Here is a 21,831-nt window from a genome sequence, read left to right on the forward strand (position 1 = left end):
CTCAACCTGCTAGAGATCCCAGGCAGCCAGCTGGTACATTCTCTCCCTGCTCTGAGCCTCTGCAGTTTGCAGTCTGTTCTACAAAGCTCTTAGATACCTTTGCCCTCCTTCTAAGACCCTGTGTGGGGGGGCATTTTCCATGGGAATTTAATTTGTGATTTTCCTCACGGAGACAGGATGTGACAGAGACTTCCTTGTTTTGTTCTATCCATCTTGGTTTTTATAGCCAACGGCATATATTCCTAAGGTGGAAGGTGGGTGAATAATTCTGTCACCAATGAGCTGTCCCGCTGAAATCAGCTGCCAGCCTCTGTCTAAAAGGGACTAAGACACTTCACAACAATTGTCTCACTTTGCAGGGAAACGTGAGATCGCTGGGACTTAGCCATTTTGGATGCTTTGCTGCTACCTGAAAGGTATGTGGTTCACTCTCAACACTGGTCTAAACCTCCACTTTTCAGAAATGAAGGGCAGAAAATGATAGTGGAAGGTGCTAGGAAGAGCACACCATGGAGTGGCATCCTTTTAGCTGTGCCTGGAGGCAGGATGGGAGTTTTGAGTGTGGCTAAAGGGTGATGCCCATTCAGGCAGGCTCCTCTGAGAAGACAGGGTTTGATGCATCCCATTTTCCCCAGATAAAAAGGACTTGAAACCTCATTGAGGCCCCCTTATTGAGGTGATCCATCTCCCTTAACAAGAGTGGAAATCCTTTGGTGGGTCTATTGAAATCAAACCAGTGCAGGTCAATGAGCAATCACTGGTGGCTGCTGAGGATAAAGCATGCCACTGGGGCTTGAGGAGTAGGGTGGGGTGGGAGAGTGCACACAGCTTAGCACACGAATAAGAGGAGGGCAGAATGTACACCTGCACACCAGTAAAACAATTTGCAAATCAGTAAAGCAAAATATAAGTAATCTAAAGAAAGACTCAAGTGCTGAGGGACTAGAAGTCAAGAGAACACTGGAACATCCAGTGTTCCTGAATTGGAAATTCAGGAAGGAAGAATAGGAATGGAGCTGGGTTGGGGGCAAGGAGAGAGGGAGAAGGAAAAAGAGGGAAGAAAGAGAAAGAGGGAAGGAGAGAAATGGACTCCCCCTGGGTGGAGGGTGGCAGCATTTCAGTGTGCATGAATCCCTATGACTCCTTGTGTCTTCAGAAGGGGATGACCTACAGGCTCCCAAGAAAATAGGGGAAATGTACCCAATGAGCACAGCATAGCTCAGTCTGAGGCCCCCTTTTTGGCCATCCTTCTTCTGTGTTCTGCATCTTCTCCAAGTATCCAGCATGTCCAGCCTCTTATTCCTTTCCCCAGCAAAACTTCTTCACCAGAACCAGACTCTGAAATTCATTTTGACTGTGCTCTATGGAATGTGCACTTCAATCAGGATCAGAGTCTTTAAATTGGAGAGTGGGGTTGAAAAGGGAAACTTCAGGCAGCAAGTGGGAAAGAGGTACAACAGGATCCCTCCAAAGTCACTGACTTCCCTTCAGGAAATTACCAGACCTTTCTTTCAAGGCAATGTCCTTGAGTAGTTAATAACAGGACTGAGTACATGTGCCCCCTGCCTAAGTAGATGCTGTTGATAGTGTTAGGAAGGCTCTTGCTTAAGATGTTTTATTTGGCAGTGGGATTTTTAAATTTGTATTTGTTGGTTGTTCGCTTGCTTGATTTTGTGGCCGACACTTTGTGACCTAGTCTCTTCTTTAAAATATTTGTGAGATAGCTGATCCAAGTGAAAGGCTGGGTATTTCCTTACAGCAATCATAGTCTAAGATTGCAGGAGTAATGAGGAGTGTACTCAGACCTGACACAACACAACTAGTGAGGAATCTGTATGGAGAGAAGCACAGAGTAAGGTTTTGGAACCAGACATCTCAGGTGGAAGCCTCACTCTACCACCCACTACATACTGTGCAGGGGCAAGTCCCTTAGCCACTTGTGCCTCAGTTCTTATCTGTAATTTAGACTTATTAGTAATAGTAGTAATAATACTTGTGGTACAGCTGAATGCTTGGTAGATAATAAGTGTCAGTTTTTAATACTGTGGCCTCATCCATCTGCATGCATTCATGTTTGTTTATAACTGTCTCTCCTGTAGCCTCAGTAGTGGGAAGCACATGGCTATATCACAACAGAGAACTGCAGTTTTACCAATGCCACAGTTCTGGAGCGCACAGCCACAACCTCTTGACCCCTGGGAGATGGTAGCATCCCCCTGTCTAGGGTACTCAGATCGAGTGCTCATTCCATGAGGCCACCCTTCTCCGACTCTGGGGCCTTGTACCTATCACCTCCTCATGGGAGAACCTGTTATCACCTAGTACAAGTCGTGACTAATTTCTCAGAATCTGGCTCATGCAAATGGGTCTGACTGAGCTCCTCTTCTTTTGGAAGGCATTCCAAAAGAACGCTAATATGCCCCTCGTGGCTCTGCCCCCCCATGCAGCTCTGATCTATATCTGGAACCCAAAAGAAAGGATAGAGGCACAAAAGAGAAGAAAGGAGAATAAGGAAAAGGGTGAGATAACACGAAGCCATTGTGCACTCTGCTTCTTTACTCCTGGTTTCCAGGCCTGTCACAGAGACTTTCCTGCCATCTGTCACAAAAGGCAAGAGATCAGACTGTCCTACCAGAGCCTTGATCCCTGCCTAAGGCCTCAGGTCATTCTAGTGATTGTGAGAGGAAGGATTTCAATTAATTGCTGGCCATCAAAACAGACAAACCCCTTCCAGAGGGGAGCTGACGTCTCCCTTAGAGGAATCTGTCTGAGGCATGAAAACGAAGCCATGCCAACTTGTTCCCCTGCATTTCCCTACCAAGTTTGAACTCTGGGACTACCATTACCTGACCCACTCACCTCTCAGCCATTGTTCCTCCCCCCTATTGTATTCCCGACAGTCTGAGTCCTTCCCAGCTAAAGGTCACTCAGGAAGTTTCCTCACTAACTTCCCCCTTATCTCTTTGACTGCTCTTCTGTTGTGTGACCTAGAGGCTTTTAAATTCCTTTATTGACACCTTGCCAATGGTATTGCTGATGGTGTGGCTGTAGCACTAAAGCCACAGGACACTGGAAGCACAGGCGGGCTAAGGTCTGCAGAAGGAAAACCAAAGAGTGAGGACTGTGGAGGCAGAGGCAGAGGAGGAAACTGAGGAGGACTGGAGAATGGAGGCTCACACCCATCTGGGGGTGCTGTAAGGAGTGAAAGGAAAGAGGCAGTCTCTGCAAGAGATGGAAATGGTTTTTTCCATTGTTCAAGCAAAGATTGAGGTTTATCCAGTGACAAAAACTGCCTAAGATCCTACAACTGAATGAAGGAGAAATACAGAGAGGTTTGTATGAATTTAAGATATATTAGCCACACCATACTCATTGGCCACCAGACTGTGAGATGTTACCATAGGCCCAAGGGGACACTAGAGTAAAAGGGGACAGCCCTTGTCTGAGCTGAGACTGGTTCTCACAGGACCACAGGTGGAGGAAGGGATGTCTAGATGGTATGACTCCATCAATGAGTCCTCGAAGATTCTATACACACAGGGACAGTGACCAGCTGCCCCCCTGGAAGCACTACCTAAGATCTCAGGCCTGGACAGATTTTCCCAGAATGTTGTTGGAGTTGGCAGGCAGTCACCAGAAGCATACTCCTTTTGGAAAAAAGCAGAACTGTATTTGTTTCTCTGTTTTGTGGACCTGATGTTCTAGGACAAAGAGAAGTGAAAGCAACCTTGGGCCTGGATGGTGAGGAAGGGAGAATAAAAGCATCTGAGATTCTTCAGAGATTTCCTTTTGTTTGGGGAACTCCACTAACTTCAGAGGAGGGTGGTGCTGAGCCCACACACAATGTATGGCTCTATTCCTGTCTCTGAACAATACGTAGCTCAGGAGCTGCTTCCTCTGGGACGCTTCAGCCCTGTCCTCTTGAAGCTGTGTGAGGTAGAGTAAGGCCAATAATTCTGTTAACAATGTTGCTTGGTAAAATTAGAAGCAGATCTCACATCCGATCCTGGTTTAAAAAAAGCCAGGTACTGGCACTGTTGAATCAGATTTGACATTAAAAAAAAAAAAAAAAATTGAGACAACAACAGGTCTTGCACCTTATGGGAAAGTAAGCTGCCCCATGTCACCCAGCACCAATTTATCTCTCTCCAGGTGGCTTTCACTACTGATGGAGGATTTCCCAGTATCCCCAGGCCTTTTGAAGAGAGTACCTCTGCCCAGCAGTTTCTTCTTCCTCACACACCTCCTCTTCCTTCAGCATGGGGTGGCAAATTCAGGTAATGCATCTGACCTGCACCCATCTGCAGCTTGTCAGACCAGGACATGGGCACCTCAGCTCTGCCCACCCCTTATGCCAGGTGCCTCCCAGGGCTAAGATCTTATAAAACAGGAAAAGGCCATTGCCATTTGCTAAAATACAGAGATATTTCCAGCCCAGTTTTTAAAGATCCACTTGCCCTGGGCACCATTCAGCCACTGCATGCCTCTCTAGCATTTTGCCAATCCCCAGACCCCTCATACACTTCCCAGGACCCTGAAGTTGGGCATGGCAAAGAAGATGGCAGGAGGATGCCAGGAAGCTCTTCTTGATCGGTGTTTACGCTTAACCAGTTAGCACCTGCATAGCTTTTGAAGAACTGAAAATTTCTCCCAATTCTACCATCTCACAAAAGAAGCAGTCAGTTGGGTGCAGTGATGCACATCTGTAATCCCAGCAGCTCAGGAGGCAGGAGAATCAAAAGTTCAAAGCCAGCCTGAGGAACAGTGAGGTTCTGTCTCAAAATAAAACATTAAAAAAGGGCTGGGATGTGGTTCAGTGGTTAAGCACCCTGTGTTCAATCTCTGGTACCAAAAAAGAAAAAAAAGAAAGAAAGAAAGAAAGAAAGAAAAAGAAAAAAGAAAAGAAAGACACAGAAGCAGAAGCAGATGGAGGGTACAAGTTAATTAATTATGCAAATGAAATTTTCTAATGTCTTAGGCTGGGAACCAGGGATATCAGAGTGACTAAGGCATAGGTCAGATCATCAAGCAGCTCATGATCAATGGAGCAGAACATAAATGACATAAACAACTGCACGAAAACCATGTCCAAAGATTTTGGGATCACAGCTAAGCAAAACTAAGAACAATTGTCTTTCCCCAAGAAGCAAGGAGAGGCAGACAGGAGGTACTGTTTGTGCAGAGCTACCCAATATGTACATACTCCAGGAAAATGACAGATGGAGGGTAAACTGAGGCAGGTGTGTGGTGAGACAGGTGGGGAGACCCTAGGGAGGAAAGTTGCCAAGAGGGTGTTGGAGATTCACTCAGTAGGCAACAAGGTGTCTCAAATGACACAAAGAAAGATGTGCCTATATTCTATTGGCAAAGTGAAGGATGGGAAGGAATCCAGAATGATAGGGCTTTGGAAAAAGGTTCTAACTGAACTTGGTTCTAACTGAGCTAGTTTGAGGTAGCAGAGTGACCACACGAAGACACTATGAAGGAAGTGATCAAATGAAAGATCATGATTAATAAGTGTCAACAGCAGAATTTGGGTGGTCTTTATGAAAATCCATGGAGCATGGAGCCCTCATAGATTATTTTAAATATTTTTGTTTTTATAAAACTGTACATATGTGGTATATTTTTAATTGTAAAAGCTGATAAATGGAAATAAGAAACTATCTAGTTCCATCATGCAGAAATTACCACCAACAAGGATTTGGTTTCTCTCCTTTCCAACCTTTTTCTCTAAACAGTTATATAAATATTAATTTTTTTACTCAAGATCATGGAATAGTGTTTATATTGGTTTTGAAACTTGCTTTTTCTTAGCCTAACGTTGCATTTCACTTACTGCCCTGGCCATACTTACATAGTCCCCCAAATAACATCTGCACGTTGTTTCTGGTTGTCATGTCCCTTATGTGACAATTCCTTTTTTCATATAAGTTACTTGCTCAAGAAACCAGGCTGGTTTTCTTTGTAGAGGGCCTCATCTTTATCTTTTGAATAGTCTACTGCATATTTCTGACCTGCAAAGTGATATGATAAAAATTATATTTGAAGAAGATTGATTCAGGCTATTACTCTGGTTTGTCATCCTAGAGGAGGTCAAGGTGATAGGCCCTGGGGAATCCATTCTGGCCATTGTTGGGGAAGAGGTGGAGTTCCCGTGCCACCTGTCACAGTACCAGGACGCTGAAGACATGGAGATTCGCTGGTTCCGGAGCCAGTCCTCCGACGTGGTGCACCTATACAAAGGGAGGCAGGAGCTCTTCAGCACACAGATGGCACAGTTCCAAAATAGGACAAAACTTGTCACGGAGAACATCAGCGTTGGCAGCGTCATCCTGGAGCTCCGCAGCATCGTTCCATCAGACGAGGGCCGGTATGGATGCAGCTTTCTCTCTGATGACTTCTCTGGTGAAGCCATCTGGGAGCTGGAGGTAGCAGGTACTGCTCTGACCAATTCAGATAGAGTCGCTTTGCTCAAGTAAATATACAATCAGAGAAAATCCCTAATTTGACAGGAGCAGGGGAGAGGACTTTTTTTAAAACAAGGGATAGATCCACTTGCAAATGGACAAGAGGAGCAAATCTCTCTCTCTCTCTCTCTCTCTCTCTCTCTCTCTCTCTCTCTCTCTCTCTCACACACACACACACACACACACACACACACACCCCACAATGATCCTTAACATATGAAAATATGATCATTTTTACTTAAAATGAGAGGCAGACAAATTAAAGCTATAACGATTCAATTTTTTAATTTTACAAAGTGACAAAAATTAAAAAGTTTGACCACACATTCTTGATGGAGCTTTGGGGGAGGAGACCTGCTTTGTTAGTGGAATTCAAAGTCCAGGAGCTTGGCAATAAATAACTGGACTTCCTGTACATCTACCCTGGGACACAACAATCCCACTTTCAGGAGTTTACCCTAAAGATATGTCTCCTACACTTTCCATTCATAAAAAAGACATTCACGTGAGTTTAATCTTTGTAGAAATTTTTGTAATTGCAAAATAGTGGAAACTGCCTAAATGTCCATGCATAGGAGATGAGCATGGTCCACAGAGAGTGGAGTGGTCCACACTCTGCTGCTGGAAAAATGAGGATCTCTATGAATAGATACGGATGGATTTCTAGGATGTATTTAAAAAAATCGAAATGCTAAAGAAGTTGGATAATGTTTATTTTTGTGTGTAGGAAAAGAAGGAAAGGGGAAAGAATACTGCAAAAAGAAACATAGGAAGGAGCTAGGGATGCCGCTCAGTGGTAGAGCATGTGCAAGGCCCTGGGTTCAATACTAACACTGCCAGAGAAAGAAGGGGGGTCGAGTTCTATAAGAACAGGGAAACAAAGGAGTGCATATAACACAGACAAACTTTAGTGAGAATCAAGAAAGAGAGGACAACCTATTGGAATTTGTGGTAGAATAATTCTTCATTCTAGGAGGACTATCCCTTGAATAATACTACTAAATGCCAGTAGCTCTTCTCCACCAAATACCCTCCTCTCCATATTTCCAAATGTCCCTCAGGGTAGTACTGTCCCCACATGCTACTGGTAATCTAGACTGTCATTTGCAATCCATGGAGGGTGGGATGATTGCTGCAAGCCCACACACAGTAAGAGCAGTCACAGTTTCTGGTGCCTTATGGAGATTGCAAATGCTAAATTGTTGCACGAACTTCCCACACAACTTCTGGGAAGGTGCCTGACTGATCATTCCCACTCCTTCTGCCTCTCCCAGGGCTGGGCTCAGACCCTCAGATCTCCCTTGAAGGCTTTAAGGAAGGAGGCATTCAGATGAGATGCAGCTCCAATGGCTGGTACCCCAAACCCAAAGTTCAGTGGAGAAACCACCAGGGACAGTGCCTTCCACCGGAGTCTGAAGTTATTATCCGAGATGTCAAGGGCCTGTTCAGTCTGGAAACATCCGTGATTACCCGAGGAGAAGCCCATAGCAACATGTCCTGCTCCATCCAGAACCCTCTTCTGATCCAGAAGAAAGAGTTTGTGGTTCACTTAGCAGGTTAGTGGATGCTGGCTCACCCTTCTCCTCTTAATTATTATGTTCTCCGTATCAGTTAACCCAAAGGTGGTTTTCAAGGATACAATGGTACTGAGGCCTGACTGAGAATGGGGTGGGTTGGCCTTGACACCATACCGGAAACAAAGTGCAACTGATGGCTCCAGAGAGTCAACATTTCTGTGCTAAAGGACATGAACTCATAAACCCTGTTCATTAGAGATCATCAGGAGAGCCCATGTATTGCCAATTTTATCCTTCAAAAAATTATTTATTGAACACCCACAATATGTTCCAAACCCCTACCCTCAGGTTCCCATTCCAGTGGGGGATACAGACAATAAATAATATAAGTAAATCACATGATATTGCCACAGAAGAAGACATATCTCTGGAAGAGAGTTGCTAGCAGTTCTGGGGGGTGGGGGTGGACTCTACAAGGGACCAGCAGCATCCTTGATGTACTTGACAGAAAAGAATTTCAGCATGAGTCACTAGAGGCACAAATAGATTTCTTTAGCAAAGCAGACTCTCTCAAGAGAGGGAAGCATTTGGGGGGTTCCCAGCTCCTCTTTTAAAAGAAACTTTGTGAGAGTTGGGTATGGAAAGTTATGTAGAGATGACATTAGTCTGATAATCACAAGATGGTCTATGGTGATATAGTTGTTCTCAGAATCCTTAACTTGACATTGTTTTCATTGTTTGATGAATGATAATGTTGGAAAGTACCTTAATTTATAGGTTTCTTAAAATATCATATCACTCTTTGCTTAATCTATTTATTTGTAGACTAATTAACAGTGCACAAGGTAATTATCATAAGTGAGTGATTTTTGGTTAACATTAGATTTACAGATTTCCCAGAAATTTGGGAGTCACTGGCCTGGAAAAGTATGTGGAACTTTAAATTAGAATCATATTTCCTTGTCTTTCATGTATGTCTCCTACTTATTTCTTTTATTTATTCTATCCTACCTCAATGCATTAGAAGGTGGTAGGTGAAGCTGGGCATGGCAGCACACACCTGTAATCCCAGGGACTCAGGAGCCTGAGGCAGGATTTCAAGTTTGAGGCCAATTTCATCAATTTAGTGAGACCCTATTGCAAAATAAGAAAATAAAAATAGCTCAGAATATAGCTTAGTGATAGAGCACCCCTGAGTTAAATTCCCAGTGCCACAAAAAAAGGAGGAAGAGAAGAAAGAGGAGGAGGGTGCTAGAGAGATAAATGAAGAAAGGAAAGGTGGCAGGGAGTGGTGGAGTATGGCTGTGGATTATAAAATGGTGACTCAGGTAAGTAGCTGTTTAGGCAAGGAGTTGAAATCTAGGTCATTATTTGTATCAAAATCTTATTCAGAAGTACCCACCAAAAGGTTTAATGTTCACGACTCTAATTGTTTTATGTCCTGAGGCAAACCCGATTATGGGCTATTTTCCAAATTAATAATTATATTATCATAACAAAAATCTCTCCCTTTGATATAGTTTGGTAGGTATGGTTTCAAGATAATTGATAACTTATCCTCTAGTAGGAGAATTTGACAGCATCATTTGTCACAGAGAGTGTACTCTAAATTCCCCTAGTGAACTGGGTATGGTGGCATTGCCTGTAGTCTCAGCTACTTGGGAGACTGAGGCAGGAGAATGGCTTGAGTTCATTAGTTTGAGATTAGCCTGGGCAACATGAGGCCCATATCTAAATAAATAAACAGATAAATAAATTTCTCTGCTAATTGGGGTGACCGTCTTTGTTAGCTATCTTTATCCAAAGGAAAAAATAAAACCTCTTACATCTCTATGGCAAGTAGTTATAACTTGTAGCCAGACTCTTCCTTTCTTTTTTTTTTTTTTTTTTTTTTTTTGAGACAGGGCCTCACTAAGTTGCCAAGGCTGGTTTTCACCTGGCCTCAGATTCTGGAGCTGGGATCACATGTGTACGCCACCACATCCAGCTTTTCTTTTTCTTTTTCTTTTGAGACAGTATCTTCCTAAGTTGCTGAAGGTTAGGGTTAGGGTTGCTGAGGCTAGCCTGGAACTTTCTAGCCTCCTTCCTCAGTCTCCAGAGTTGATGGGATTGAAGATGTGCTCAGAGCTCTTAAACTCCTAGTTCTTTCTCCATGATGTTTACATATCAAAGAGATGGCCCTTAAGATAAAGTCCTGAGTTGTACAGTTGGCAAAAGATTTGTTTAGCTTTCAAAATTTATCTACATCTCAAAGAAATAGAGAAAGAATTTACAGATTCCTTAAAGGAAATGCTCTGAGGAAGGAGAAAGGAGGAGTCTTCCTTTTTGCATTAGGGAAAGTACAATTTTTTTTCCTTTTGAGATTTGTATATAAATCTAAATTTACATTGCTTATATTTATTATTAAATTTGTATACATAATTTGAGATTTGTATATCCTTCTCTGTATACACTTCTTTATAGATAGTGTGAGTCATGTGGATATTAGGTAACAAAGCAAGCACAGAGACTGGAGGGGCTGGAACAGAGAGAGGGTTAAGGGTAGGTCAGGGAGACATCAGACCCTGAAACCCCTGCTCTTAACCCCCAGGCCTATGCTTTGAAACCATCTGTCCTGAAGGATCAATTCATTGTGACCAATACTTTTGTACAGTACAATGAAACACACTTCTAGAAAAATAAAATTAAGATAAAAAACCACTTATGCTAAATGGAATAACAGACACAAAAGGGTAAATATTGTATGCCCACTTATATGAGGTACCCAGAACTGTCAAATTTATAGAAAGTGGAATGGTGGCTTTTAGAGTCTGGGGTTGAGAGAGGAATGGAGAATTCATGTTTAATGAGTATAATTTCCATTTGGAATGATTAAAAATTTCTGGAGATGGATTACGGTGATAGACATGCTTCAGTGTGCGTGGATTTAGTGCATTTGAACTATACACTAAAAAAAATAATAATGATTAAGAATTAAGGATATAGCTCAGTGGCAGAGTACCTGCCTAGCACCACTGAGGTTCGATACCCAGCACCAGGGTGGGGTGGACACAGGCAAGGATGATAGACTTTTTGTTTTGTATATTTTACTACAGTTTAGTTTTTAAAGATAAAGATATATTTTTAAAAAGACCTGTGAGATAAAAGCACCCTTTTATGTTTTATTTTTTAGTGTATTTTTTAGTTGGACACAATGCCTTTATTTATTTTTATGTGGTGCTGAGGCTTGAACTTAGTGCCTCACATGTGTGAAGCAAGCACTCTACCACTGAGCTACAACTCCAGCCCCAAAGCACCCTCTTTAAATAATTAAATTCAATAGACACGAAATTATTAAATTGCCACAAGAGTTTCTAAAGGGTTACTCTCTTTTTTTAAGTTTTAAAAAAATTTTTATGGTGCATGATTACAATATATGTCAGGTACAATAAAAGTGAGTGGTTTAAAATAGATCTTTATTATATCATGAATGCCAAGAAAGCAGTTTCCCTCCAGAGGCTACAAATATTTTTATAAACTTTTAGAAAAAAAATCATTTATATAACTATGTATATGTGTGTAATGTATACTTTTCTGTTAATGATAATTTTGCCATCCTAGAGAAAACAGCATTGAAATGTTGAATTACAATTTATAGCATATTTTAGAAACAACTGTGTGTATGCTTAATGGTAATCAATATTAATCATTCTTGATTAATTCATTGAGTTTTTGATGAAAGTGAATCATTTCTTGATCTTCTGGCCATGGCCAGTACTGCTCTTGTCACATCCTCCATGGGGGCAGATCCTCCCTGGGGATTGGAAGCTGTTGTCCAGTAGGTTATCAACTTTGTTAGCAATTCTTCCAAAAGTGTGGTGACAACAGGTAAGAGACAATTGTTTGCAACTGGGCAGAGAGACTCTTAGTGAATTCAACAGAGAGAACAATAATTTACTAGGTTTCAGAGGTAAGCAAAAAATACCTTGACTTCTTAATTCCTTCAGATGAAGGGCAAGAGTGGGAAGAAGTGGTGGGAGGTCAGAGCTGTGGTCATAGAAGTGCTACGCAGGAGCAAGAGGGTCAGACACACCAGTGCCCCCCTCCCTTCTGTCTTATGCTAGGGATTGAACCCAGGGGCGCTTAAACACTGAGCCATATCCCCAGCCCTTTTTATTTTTTATTTTGTGACAGAGTTTTACTTAAGTTGCTGGGGCCGGCTTTGAACTTGCGAACCTCCTGCCTCAGCTCTCCAACCGCTGGGATTATAGGCTTGTACCACCAAAATCCCACCCAGTGTGTTTCTTTTCTCTTCAATGTGCAGCACTTTCCCCTTCCACTGGGCAAGTTCAACGCTTTTTCACCTGATCCTACCTGAGAGAAGCCCGGGTAGTCGCTGTCACACCCATTTTACACTTGGCTCTAGGGCTGCCAGAATGTGTCAACCCAAGACCACTATGAAGATTTTCCAGTCCACGAGGTCCAGGAGAGTCTTATCTCAATGGGGCCTGAATCGAGACAATCCCTGTGGGGTGTTTTCCAGATGTATTTCTACCCGGAACTTCCCCGTGGAAGAGTGCTTTCTTAGGGACCCTGGTGGCACTGCCGCTACTCCTGGCCCTCCTCACGATGCTGGCGCTGTACTACTTGCACAAGCAACAGCAGTCTCAAGGTATGAGAAAGGCCCGAGGACCGCCCTCCTACAGCTGGCTTTGCTTAAGAGGAAAGTGGTGGCAGCCGCGTAGAAGGACATGCGGGCAGGAAGGGGACCCCAGGGTGGCTTACAGAGGCGCCTGCCGGAACAGGATCTGCAAACAGGCAGAGGAAGGCGCATATTGAGGCTTCTCTCTTTCCTTCCTTCAGAAAAGCTAAAGAAACAGACAGAGAAGGAACAAGGTAAGCTGCGGGGAGGCGCGCTCTATGTCCAACACCCCTGACCAGCGCAAAAGGGGGCTTTGGGTCAACACGGCAAGGACCCAGATTGGGACGGAGGGTGGAGTTAGCAGGGCTGAGTTAGGTTAAGTGGGACAGAAGTTTGCTCTTCCACTTACCTACCTCAGAGCCCGATTGCTTCCCGCCCAGAGTTCCCACCCAGACGCAGGGGGGCGAGTCTGTGCACTTTGTGGAGAATGAGGCCTCAGCGTATGATCTGCTTTATGGAACTCATTCCTCAACTTGAAAATTTTCCCTCCTTTCGTTTCTTCTGCAGGAAAACTGACTGCACAACTGAGTAAGTTCTGGTCACCTCACAACATTGCTGGGTGCAGACCAGATAAGTAACCAGGGAGCACGTGGAATGGAAAGACGCGTTCAGTGTTTTTCATCCCCCTTTGGGAAGCGATAGATGGCACCAATCTTATCCTAAATCTTTACTTCTGGGTCTCTTCTCTTCCAAAAGTGCTGAAATGACAGGCTGCCTGTGGGTGCGTAGTTGCCACTGAAGTGAATAGGATGAGGCAGAATCCTGCAGATGAGTGGCCTTTTATAGAGCAAGGGTCGGGTGGGGGTTAGCAGTAGAACTTCTTCCCGGTGACACGTTTTGGAAGGTGGTTCTATTCATGTGAAGATTAATGTTTTCTTTGTGCTCTGCTTTCAGAGAAGCTTCAAACAGAACTTGGTAAGTGATTCCTATTAAAACTATTCCCAGATGTCCACCTTTTTGTAAATGCTGATTGTCTCATCTCCCAACCAGAGGTATGATGCCTAGGCTGGAACACACTGGCTGTGTGGGTGGCAGGAGAAATAGGAAAGGGGCAGGGAGAAGAAGAGGTGTGTATGAACTCTGATGTGAGCCGGGAAGCTGTGGTGTCCTGATGTTCTAATTCCATTTCCCTTTGTTACTTCAGACTGGAGAAGGACTGAAGGTCAGGCTGGTAAGTGAAGATCATTTCTCTCCCCCAATTCTCATTGTGTTCCCCAATTTACATCCCAATAAAATATATCATAAATTGAAAATGCCATAAGTAAAAAATGCATTTAATATGCCTAACCTACCTAACTCATAGCTTAACAACAGAGCACACTGTAAAGTACCAGTCATTTACCTGTGTGATCACATGGCTGACTGGGAGCAGTGGCTGTAGCTGCCCAGCATCTCAGAAGAGTATGGTACCAGGTATTAGCACTAGCCTGGGAACTAAAAAATCTGAAGTATGATTTCTACTAAATGTGTATGACTTTTGCCCCATTGTAAAGTCCAAAAATCATAAGTTAAGTCACCATAAGTCAGGGACTTACATCTCAGCATCTCCATCACTCATAGTCTCACATATCACTTGTTAGAAGTTATGCTCAAGTTTTGCTTTCATGTTTATTTTTATATTGTTCTAGGGTCTAAACATATTGGAAACCACTGGTTCCAACCCTAGTAGCCTATGACATTACCTACACTCCTGATACCCACTCTCACAGACTGCCTTGCGGGTCTAGAGTGGGCATATTACCATATATGTACTAATTTCTCACCATACCTCTCAATTTCCCCCCTAAGACAGTCGAATGTGTGTCTTTACTTTGTATGTATTCTTACAAATGTTTCTATTTTGCCATATGCATTTTAGTGATATAAGTGACATTTATAGTTTCATGTTATCCCTTGCTTTTTCCATGCATGTCTAGTTTAATATCTATCTCATGGATGCATGTGGTCTGTTTCTCTTGCTGTGGAACACTCCACTGTAGCCAGGCACCCTCCTGGAGTACACATTCAAGCTTCTTTTAACTCCACAACACCATAAGAGACACTGAATTAATAACCTCAAATATGTCACCTTATGATCCTGTGTAGAAATTTCTGGCCCACGGGGGAATATGTACTGTAGTGGGACAGAAGTCTTTAAGGGAGTCCTTCACCCTGCTGTCAGCAGTGCATAGAAGCTCTATGTGCCTGTATCCCATGTGAGCCAGCTTTCCAAGTTTGCCCGTCATTAAGTCAGTAAATCATTGCTCCTTGTTCTTTCAGTTGCATCTTTATGAATGCTAAGTAGTTTAAGCATCTGTATGTGTTAGTTGGCTTTTGTGGCTTCCTTTTCTGAAAACTGTCAGTTCATACCCTTGCCTAGTTTTCTTAAAGAAAGTCTTTCTCGTATTGATGTATGTATTGTGTGTGTGTGTGTGTGTGTGTGTGTGTGTGTGTGTATCTTCATTGGTATTAAACATTGTAAATTCCTTCTTCCATCCTGTCATTTGCTATTAACCTTGTCCAGAGTCCCCTTATGAAAATAAATCATTAATTTTGATAAAATCAAATTTTTTCCTTATGGTTTATGTTTTTGAAGTTTTGTTGAAGAAGATCTTTCTCACACGTGGGTCACAAAAATATTCTCTTACACTTTCTTTTATTCATTTTATATGTGTGTTAGCTTTCTGTTACTGTAACAGAATACCTGAGATAATAAACTTATAAGAAGAAAAGTTTTATTTGGTTTTGAGGTTTCTTTTCTTTTTCTTTTTTCTTTTTTATTTAAATTTTTATTTTTACAGACTGCATTTTGATTCATTGTACACAAATGGGGTACAATTTTTCATTTCTACGGTTATACACAATGTAGATCCACATCATTCATGTAATCATACATAAACATAGGGTAATACTGTCTATCTCATTCTACTATCTTTTCTTCCCCCAACCCCTCCCACCCCATTTTCCTCTACACCATCCTTCATTCATTCTTCATTCAAGTTCCTTCATTCTTCTCTTGTGCCCCTGGCACCCCACCTTGTTGTGTATCGTCATCCACTTATCAGAGAAAATGTTCGGCCTTTGGTTTTTTGGGGCTTGGCCTATTTCACTTAGCATGATATTCTCCAACTCCATCCATTTATTCTTCTTTATGGCTGAGTAATATTCCATTGTGTATGTATACCACAGTTTCTTTATCCATTCATCAACTGAAGGGCATCTAGGTTGGTTCCACAATCTAGCTACTGTGATTTGAGCAGCCATGAACATTGATGTGGCTGCATCACTGTAGTATGCTGATTTTAAGTCTTTTAGGTATAAACTGAGGAGTGAGATAGCTGGGTCAAATGGTGGGTCCATTCCAATAGTTGCTTTGGCTCTGTTGCCTTTGAAACTGTAGCAAGGCAGCACTTTGTGAGGGAAGTGTTAGATGAACCAATCTGTTCACTTCATCATGGCTAGGAAGCAATGAGGAAAAGAATAGGGACAGAGCCCAAATATTCCTTCAAGGGCATACCTCTATTAGACCAGAAGAACTCCAAGTTGGCTCTACCTCTTAAAGGTTCCACCACCTTCCAGTAGTGCTAAGCTGAGGACCAAGCCTTTAACATGTGGGCCTTTGGGAAACATTTCAAATCCAAATCCAGACAGTAGCAATATGTGTTATATATAGGTCTTTAATCCTAGAATCCACCATTTTTTGAGTGTTAGATGAGAATACAGTGATTTTTCTCTACATAGTCAGTTTTTCCAAAGCCATCTAGTATACTATCCATAATTTCCACATTGATGTGAAGTGTCAGCTTTAGTGCACATTCCAGTCACATGTCTAGATGGAACTGTATCTTGGCCCACCTATTGCCTTATTCTTTTTATTGCTGTGGATTTTTTTCTTTATGCTGGGGATTGACCCCAGGGCCTCAAGCATTCTAGACAGCACTCTACGCTGAGCTACATCCACAGCCCTTTTTAAAAAAATTTATCTTGAGGCAGAGTCTCACTAAATTGCTCAGGCTGGCTTCAAACTTTTGATCATTCCTGTCTCAGTTTCCTGAATAGCTGGGATTACAAGTAATACTGTGCCTGGCTACTGCTATAACTTTTATAGTAACTGAAAGTACAATTTCCCTTCTTCCCTTTCTACTTCCTTTTCAATTTGTCAATAAAAATTTGTTAGAGCCCTGTAGTAGTTGGGTTCATCCTGATAAACTCATACATGCATGGAATTTGATTTCAGTTTTCTACTGCCTTTTTAAAGTTTATGGGCCTTTTAAAAATATAAGTTATAGGATAAATTTTTGAAGTTCCTAAAAAAAATCCAAAAGTTGATTTGCGTGGGATTGCTTTGAATTTATAATTAAGGAGAATCACTATTTTATAGAATTGAGTTATTCTACCCAACAGGTATATATTTTTAAAGTTCTACTGGTTATATTAATGCAAAACTAGGTATAATGTTTGGAACTTTGAGAATGTCATCTATTGCTGTTAGTCAACTCTTTGTTGCAAAACAGAAAAGAGAAAACAAAACAGAAATCTAATTGGCATGGCTCACATTAAGAAAGGAGATCTGAGTGGCATACACCTGTAATCCCAGCAACTCAGGAGGCTGAGGCAGGAGGATCTCGAGTTCAAGGTTAGCCTCAGCAACTTAGCAAGGCTCCAAGAACTCCAAGACCCATCTCAAAATAAAAATAAAAAATAAAAAAGGGTCTTGGGACATAGCTCAGCGGTAAAGCACCCCTGAATTAAATCCCTGGACCCCCCACCCCCAAAAAAAAGGTCTACTCAGGAAAGACAGGGTGTTTGAAGCTTTATTTCCATCCCTGAGGGCATCCAGGCTACTCATACTGGGTCTCTGCCTATGTTCCATTCTTCTGCTTTTCCCAGCACACAACTTTAGTACAGAACCCAATCCAATCTTAAATTTTCAGGAAAATTCCATGGTAGATCCAGACAAGTCTGGATCCAAACCAGCTGTGGGAGTGAGGTTGTTTGATTTGTGGGAACCCCTCATACATTTTGAGCCTCCCTCAAGGTTCCTGAGTTACTGAATCAGCTCTTTTTCCTCTGGTTTCAGAGTGGAGAGCAGCACAACAATATGCAGGTAAGCTGAAAAACTGACTTATGACTTGATTTAACTGGATCTTAAATAGAAAAGATGAGAGATCTGAGATTAGAGGAAGGGTGCTTCCAGGAGCCAAATACAGAGCCTGAACACAGAAACATACAAGCACACTTGCATATACAAAATGTTACACACTGGCACTATACATGTATCTACGCACATGCATGCACAGACATGCTCCCCTACACACAGAGCTTTATGGGTCTTACTAGGTTCATGTCCTAATGGATTGTAGGCTGCTTCTTGGGCCTATTGGCAGAACACAAAGTGTGAAAGGAACCTCTCAGATCATCTCATAAAGAATACTCGGGGTTCCCCATACACCTAATTGGTATTTTTTGGGTGGTGAGTGTTGGAGTGCAGGTCACTGGACTAACCTATCTCAGAGGTTCCTTCAGTTTTAAAATTCTGAAATTGTAAAACCAAGAACCAGAGCTCATGTGATGATCTCAAGGTCACAAAGTCTGGTGCACCAGCTGGGAATAGAACCAGACAATAGCTTCTTCCCCTTGACCAGGACTTGGCTCCTTGTTCATCAACCTACCTCATTTGCTTTTACTTCTCTCCATGGCATAAAGTATGTGATTAGGAAGCTTCCAGTTCAGGAAAACAAAACAAAACAGCAATACTTAGGAGTAACTTGCATGCCACTTTGGGAGCCGGGCAAAGAGTGGGGAGTTGCTAGCATGGGGTGGGTGATGATTTCCCTAATTACTCTATCAGGAGAATCTAGATTTGCCTATGGGGGAGGAAAGAGAAGGGTCCCAGAACCAATCTCAGTCGGCACTAACACTGTGCTTTTGGGCAGTGGATGTGACCTTGGACGCGGCCACAGCGCACCCCAGCCTGGAAGTGTCTGAGGATGCCAAGAGTGTTTCTTCTCGCCCAGCGGCAGCGATCCTGGCTGCTGGCGATCCGGAAAGGTTCACTGAGCAGACATGCGTACTGAGCAGGGAGCGCTTCTCTACTGGCCGCCACTACTGGGAAGTGCATGTAGGCCAGCGCAGCCGCTGGTTCCTAGGCGCGTGTCTGGCAGCTGTGCAACGCTCAGGACCCGCACGCCTGAGCCCGGCTGGTGGATACTGGGTGATGGGGCTGTGGAACAGCTGCGAGTACTTCGTTCTGGACCCACACCGCGTAGCGCTCACTCTGCGCGTGCCTCCGCGGCGCGTGGGCATCTTCTTGGACTGTGAGGCGGGAAAGCTGTCCTTCTTCAATGTGTCAGATGGCTCCCATATCTTCACCTTCACAGATACCTTCTCAGGGGCTCTCTGCGCATATTTCAGGCCCAGGGCCCACGATGGTGGAGAACGCCCTAATCCACTAACCATCTGTTCCTTGCGGGCTAGAGGGACGTGCGTTCCAGAAGAGAATGACACGGACTGCCTGTTACAGCCCTATGAGCCCTCGGATCCTGCCCTGGGTCTGTGGTGAGGCTCTCTCCTGGCCACAGGACTGGGGCCTGGGAAGCTTCCTGGAAGTCCAGGATAGCGCTTGGCTCTCTCGATTCCTCTAGAGTCAACAAATGCACCAACTAAAACAATGAGCAAAGCCTAAAGGGTCAGAGCGGCGGAAGGGGAAGGAAGAATAGGAGTATCTTTGCCTATGCAGAGGTGTATATAGTGTTCCTTAAAGAAAAGGGGCACTTTCAAAGATCGTTTGTATATAAGACTCAGCTAATGAATAAAAATATCATTGATGATGCATGGGAAACAGGGTACTCATGTGGGAGATGGGTTAGAAAATGTAATCGGGGAAGAGGGGTGAGGGAGGCATTGTTAGACTGGATTATAAGTATGTACTTCATATATTTGGCATATACTTTTTGTATATATTTGCTAGTTCTACAACAGTTTATCAGCAATGACATCTCATAAACAATGAGTTCACCTATGGCTCGTTCCTAGCTTTAAACACTATTTGCTACTAAAATAAATTTGGAGAAATGGCTGATTTCAAGGGTGGGGCAGAGGAAGTACTAAAGCCTGGACAGAAACTGATGGGCAGGAGGAACAAGTTTAAGAGTTCTGTTGTACAAAATGGTGACTATAGTTATTAATTGTGTATTGCATGCTTAAATAATCACTAAGTAAATTGTAAATGTTTTTTGTCAAAACAAAATGTATGAGGTAGTTAATATTAATTAGCTTGAGTTATCACTTTCACAGTGATTTTGTGTGTGTGTGTATGTTTGTGTGTGTGTGTAGCTGCTATGCAGTACAGCCATTCCACAGTCCCTTCTATGAAGCACACAGCACTTTATATATATATATGTATATATGTATATATTATAAATATATATAGTTTTTATAAATTAGGTAAATAAATATAAATGTTGAAAAATAAGTAAAAATTCATGCAAAAGGCAAAAATAAATAGGTGCCAGTTTGGAAGGGCTTCCCTGACCAATTATGGAACAATTCGAACTCAAAATCAGTAATAACAACAATGTGTTATAGTGCATTGAATTAAACAACGCATGAGTCCATGAAAATACTTAATTTCTTTTTATTTTTTCAAGAAAAACAGGAAGGTTTTTTTTCTTTTTAAGAGACAGAATCCAGCTAAAAGAGGTGAAAGGAGAGAGAGAAATAGAAAGATTACCAGTTCACAACACTGTGGAAATAATATAGATTAAAAATCACCAGTGAATCCTAAAACAATAGGGTGAAAGCCTTTTGGAGAACAGTATTTTCCAGTCTTAAAATAGTAAATTTGCACAACTTTTATAAATTTAAAGGGAAATGGTTACCTTTGCAATGGTAATGTGCCAGAATAAGCAAGTGGTTAAATTTAGCATAAGAAGACATTAATTTGACAACTAAAGAAAATGAAATAGCAACTTTAAACTACTAAGTGAAGGTTAATTTTCTGAGTGAGACATTTGTACTGTGGTTATTCAGAAGACTATTCTTGCGTTTAGCAAATATACTGAAGTTTTTAGGGATTAATCACAATGTCTGCAACTGACTCAAATGACAAAGTGGGAATATATTTAAATATATGGATATCAAGAAAGAGAGACAACAAATATGACAAAGTAACAGTGAATCTAGGCAAATAGTGTACAGACGTTCATTGCACTACTCATGCAACTTTACTGTAGGTGTGAAATATTTCACATTAAAAGATTTGGCAGTGCCAGGGCAGGGAGAAGAAAGGATAATCCAAAAGTTAAGTGATTATCTTTGGATAAGAAAATGGTGATTATTAGGGTTTTTAAAAATTACTTCTCTGTATTTTTTAAATGTTCAATAATGTATATGAATTTACTTTTCATAATGGATTAAAGACTTAAGCATAAGATCTGAAACTGTAATATTTCTAGAATAAAACATAGAGGAATTGCTCCATGACACTGGTCTGAGCAACAACTTAGATATAAAGCTGAAAGAAAGGAAACAAAAACAAATGTAAACAAATGGCATTGCATTGAACAAAGAAGCTTCTGCACAGCAAAATAAGCAACAGAATGAAAAGACAATGCATGGATTAGGAGAAAATATTTGCAAACCATCTGATAGGGAATGAATATCCAAAGTATATAATAAACTTGAACAACTCAATACCAACAAAATAAATAACTCAATCCAAAAATGGACAAAGGGCTCAGAATGTAGTTTTGTGGTGGATTCTTGCCTAGCATGCATAAGGAATGAGGTCCTGTGTTCAATCCCCAGCATCACCCCCAGCAAAAAAAGCAAAGAAACTAAATAGACATTTTTCAAAATAAGACATACAAAAAAGTAAATGGCCAACAGACATAAAAAAAAAAAAAGTTCACTGCCAGCGCAATACAAATCAAAACCACAAAATACATGTTTCACACCTATTAAAATGTCTGTTATCAAAAAAATGAAGATAAGTGGGGCATGATGGTACATGCCTAATCCCAGTGACTTGGGAGGCTGAGGCAGGAGGATTGCAAATTCGAAACCAGCATCAGCAACTTGACCCTGTCTCAAAAATAAGAAAATATATGGGGGCTGGGTATGTGGTTCAGTGGTGCTCCTGAAGTCAATCCCTAGTATGGTTAAATACATACATACATACATA

At 42.0% G+C, this 21,831-nt stretch overlaps 1 protein-coding gene across 1 annotated transcript; it reads left to right on the plus strand.

The window, feature by feature from the left end:
- The first annotated feature begins 250 nt into the window (after positions 1-250).
- On the plus strand, positions 251-19,907 carry BTNL9 (butyrophilin like 9). The gene is made up of 11 exons (XM_079144182.1): positions 251-416; positions 4,153-4,277; positions 6,091-6,438; positions 7,745-8,026; positions 12,510-12,638; positions 12,830-12,862; positions 13,176-13,196; positions 13,563-13,583; positions 13,813-13,839; positions 17,728-17,754; positions 18,584-19,907. The coding sequence occupies exons 2-11, from the start codon at positions 4,169-4,171 to the stop codon at positions 19,207-19,209; spliced, it is 1,623 nt and encodes a 540-aa protein (XP_079000308.1). The 5' UTR covers positions 251-416; positions 4,153-4,168; the 3' UTR covers positions 19,210-19,907.
- The last annotated feature ends 1,924 nt before the right edge of the window (positions 19,908-21,831 follow it).

Source organism: Sciurus vulgaris (genome assembly GCF_902686455.1).
Source record: "Sciurus vulgaris genome assembly, chromosome: 6".
NCBI lineage: Eukaryota > Metazoa > Chordata > Mammalia > Rodentia > Sciuridae > Sciurus > Sciurus vulgaris.

Excerpts from the sequence above, each read along its gene's own strand:
- BTNL9 (XM_079144182.1), top strand. The coding sequence starts at position 4,169 with ATGGAGGATTTCCCAGTATCCCCAGGCCTTTTGAAGAGAGTACCTCTG. Across the intron at positions 8,027-12,509 it reads GTTTGTGGTTCACTTAGCAG|ATGTATTTCTACCCGGAACT; the intron begins GTTAGTGGATGC and ends GGTGTTTTCCAG. Across the intron at positions 13,840-17,727 it reads AAGGACTGAAGGTCAGGCTG|AGTGGAGAGCAGCACAACAA; the intron begins GTAAGTGAAGAT and ends CTCTGGTTTCAG.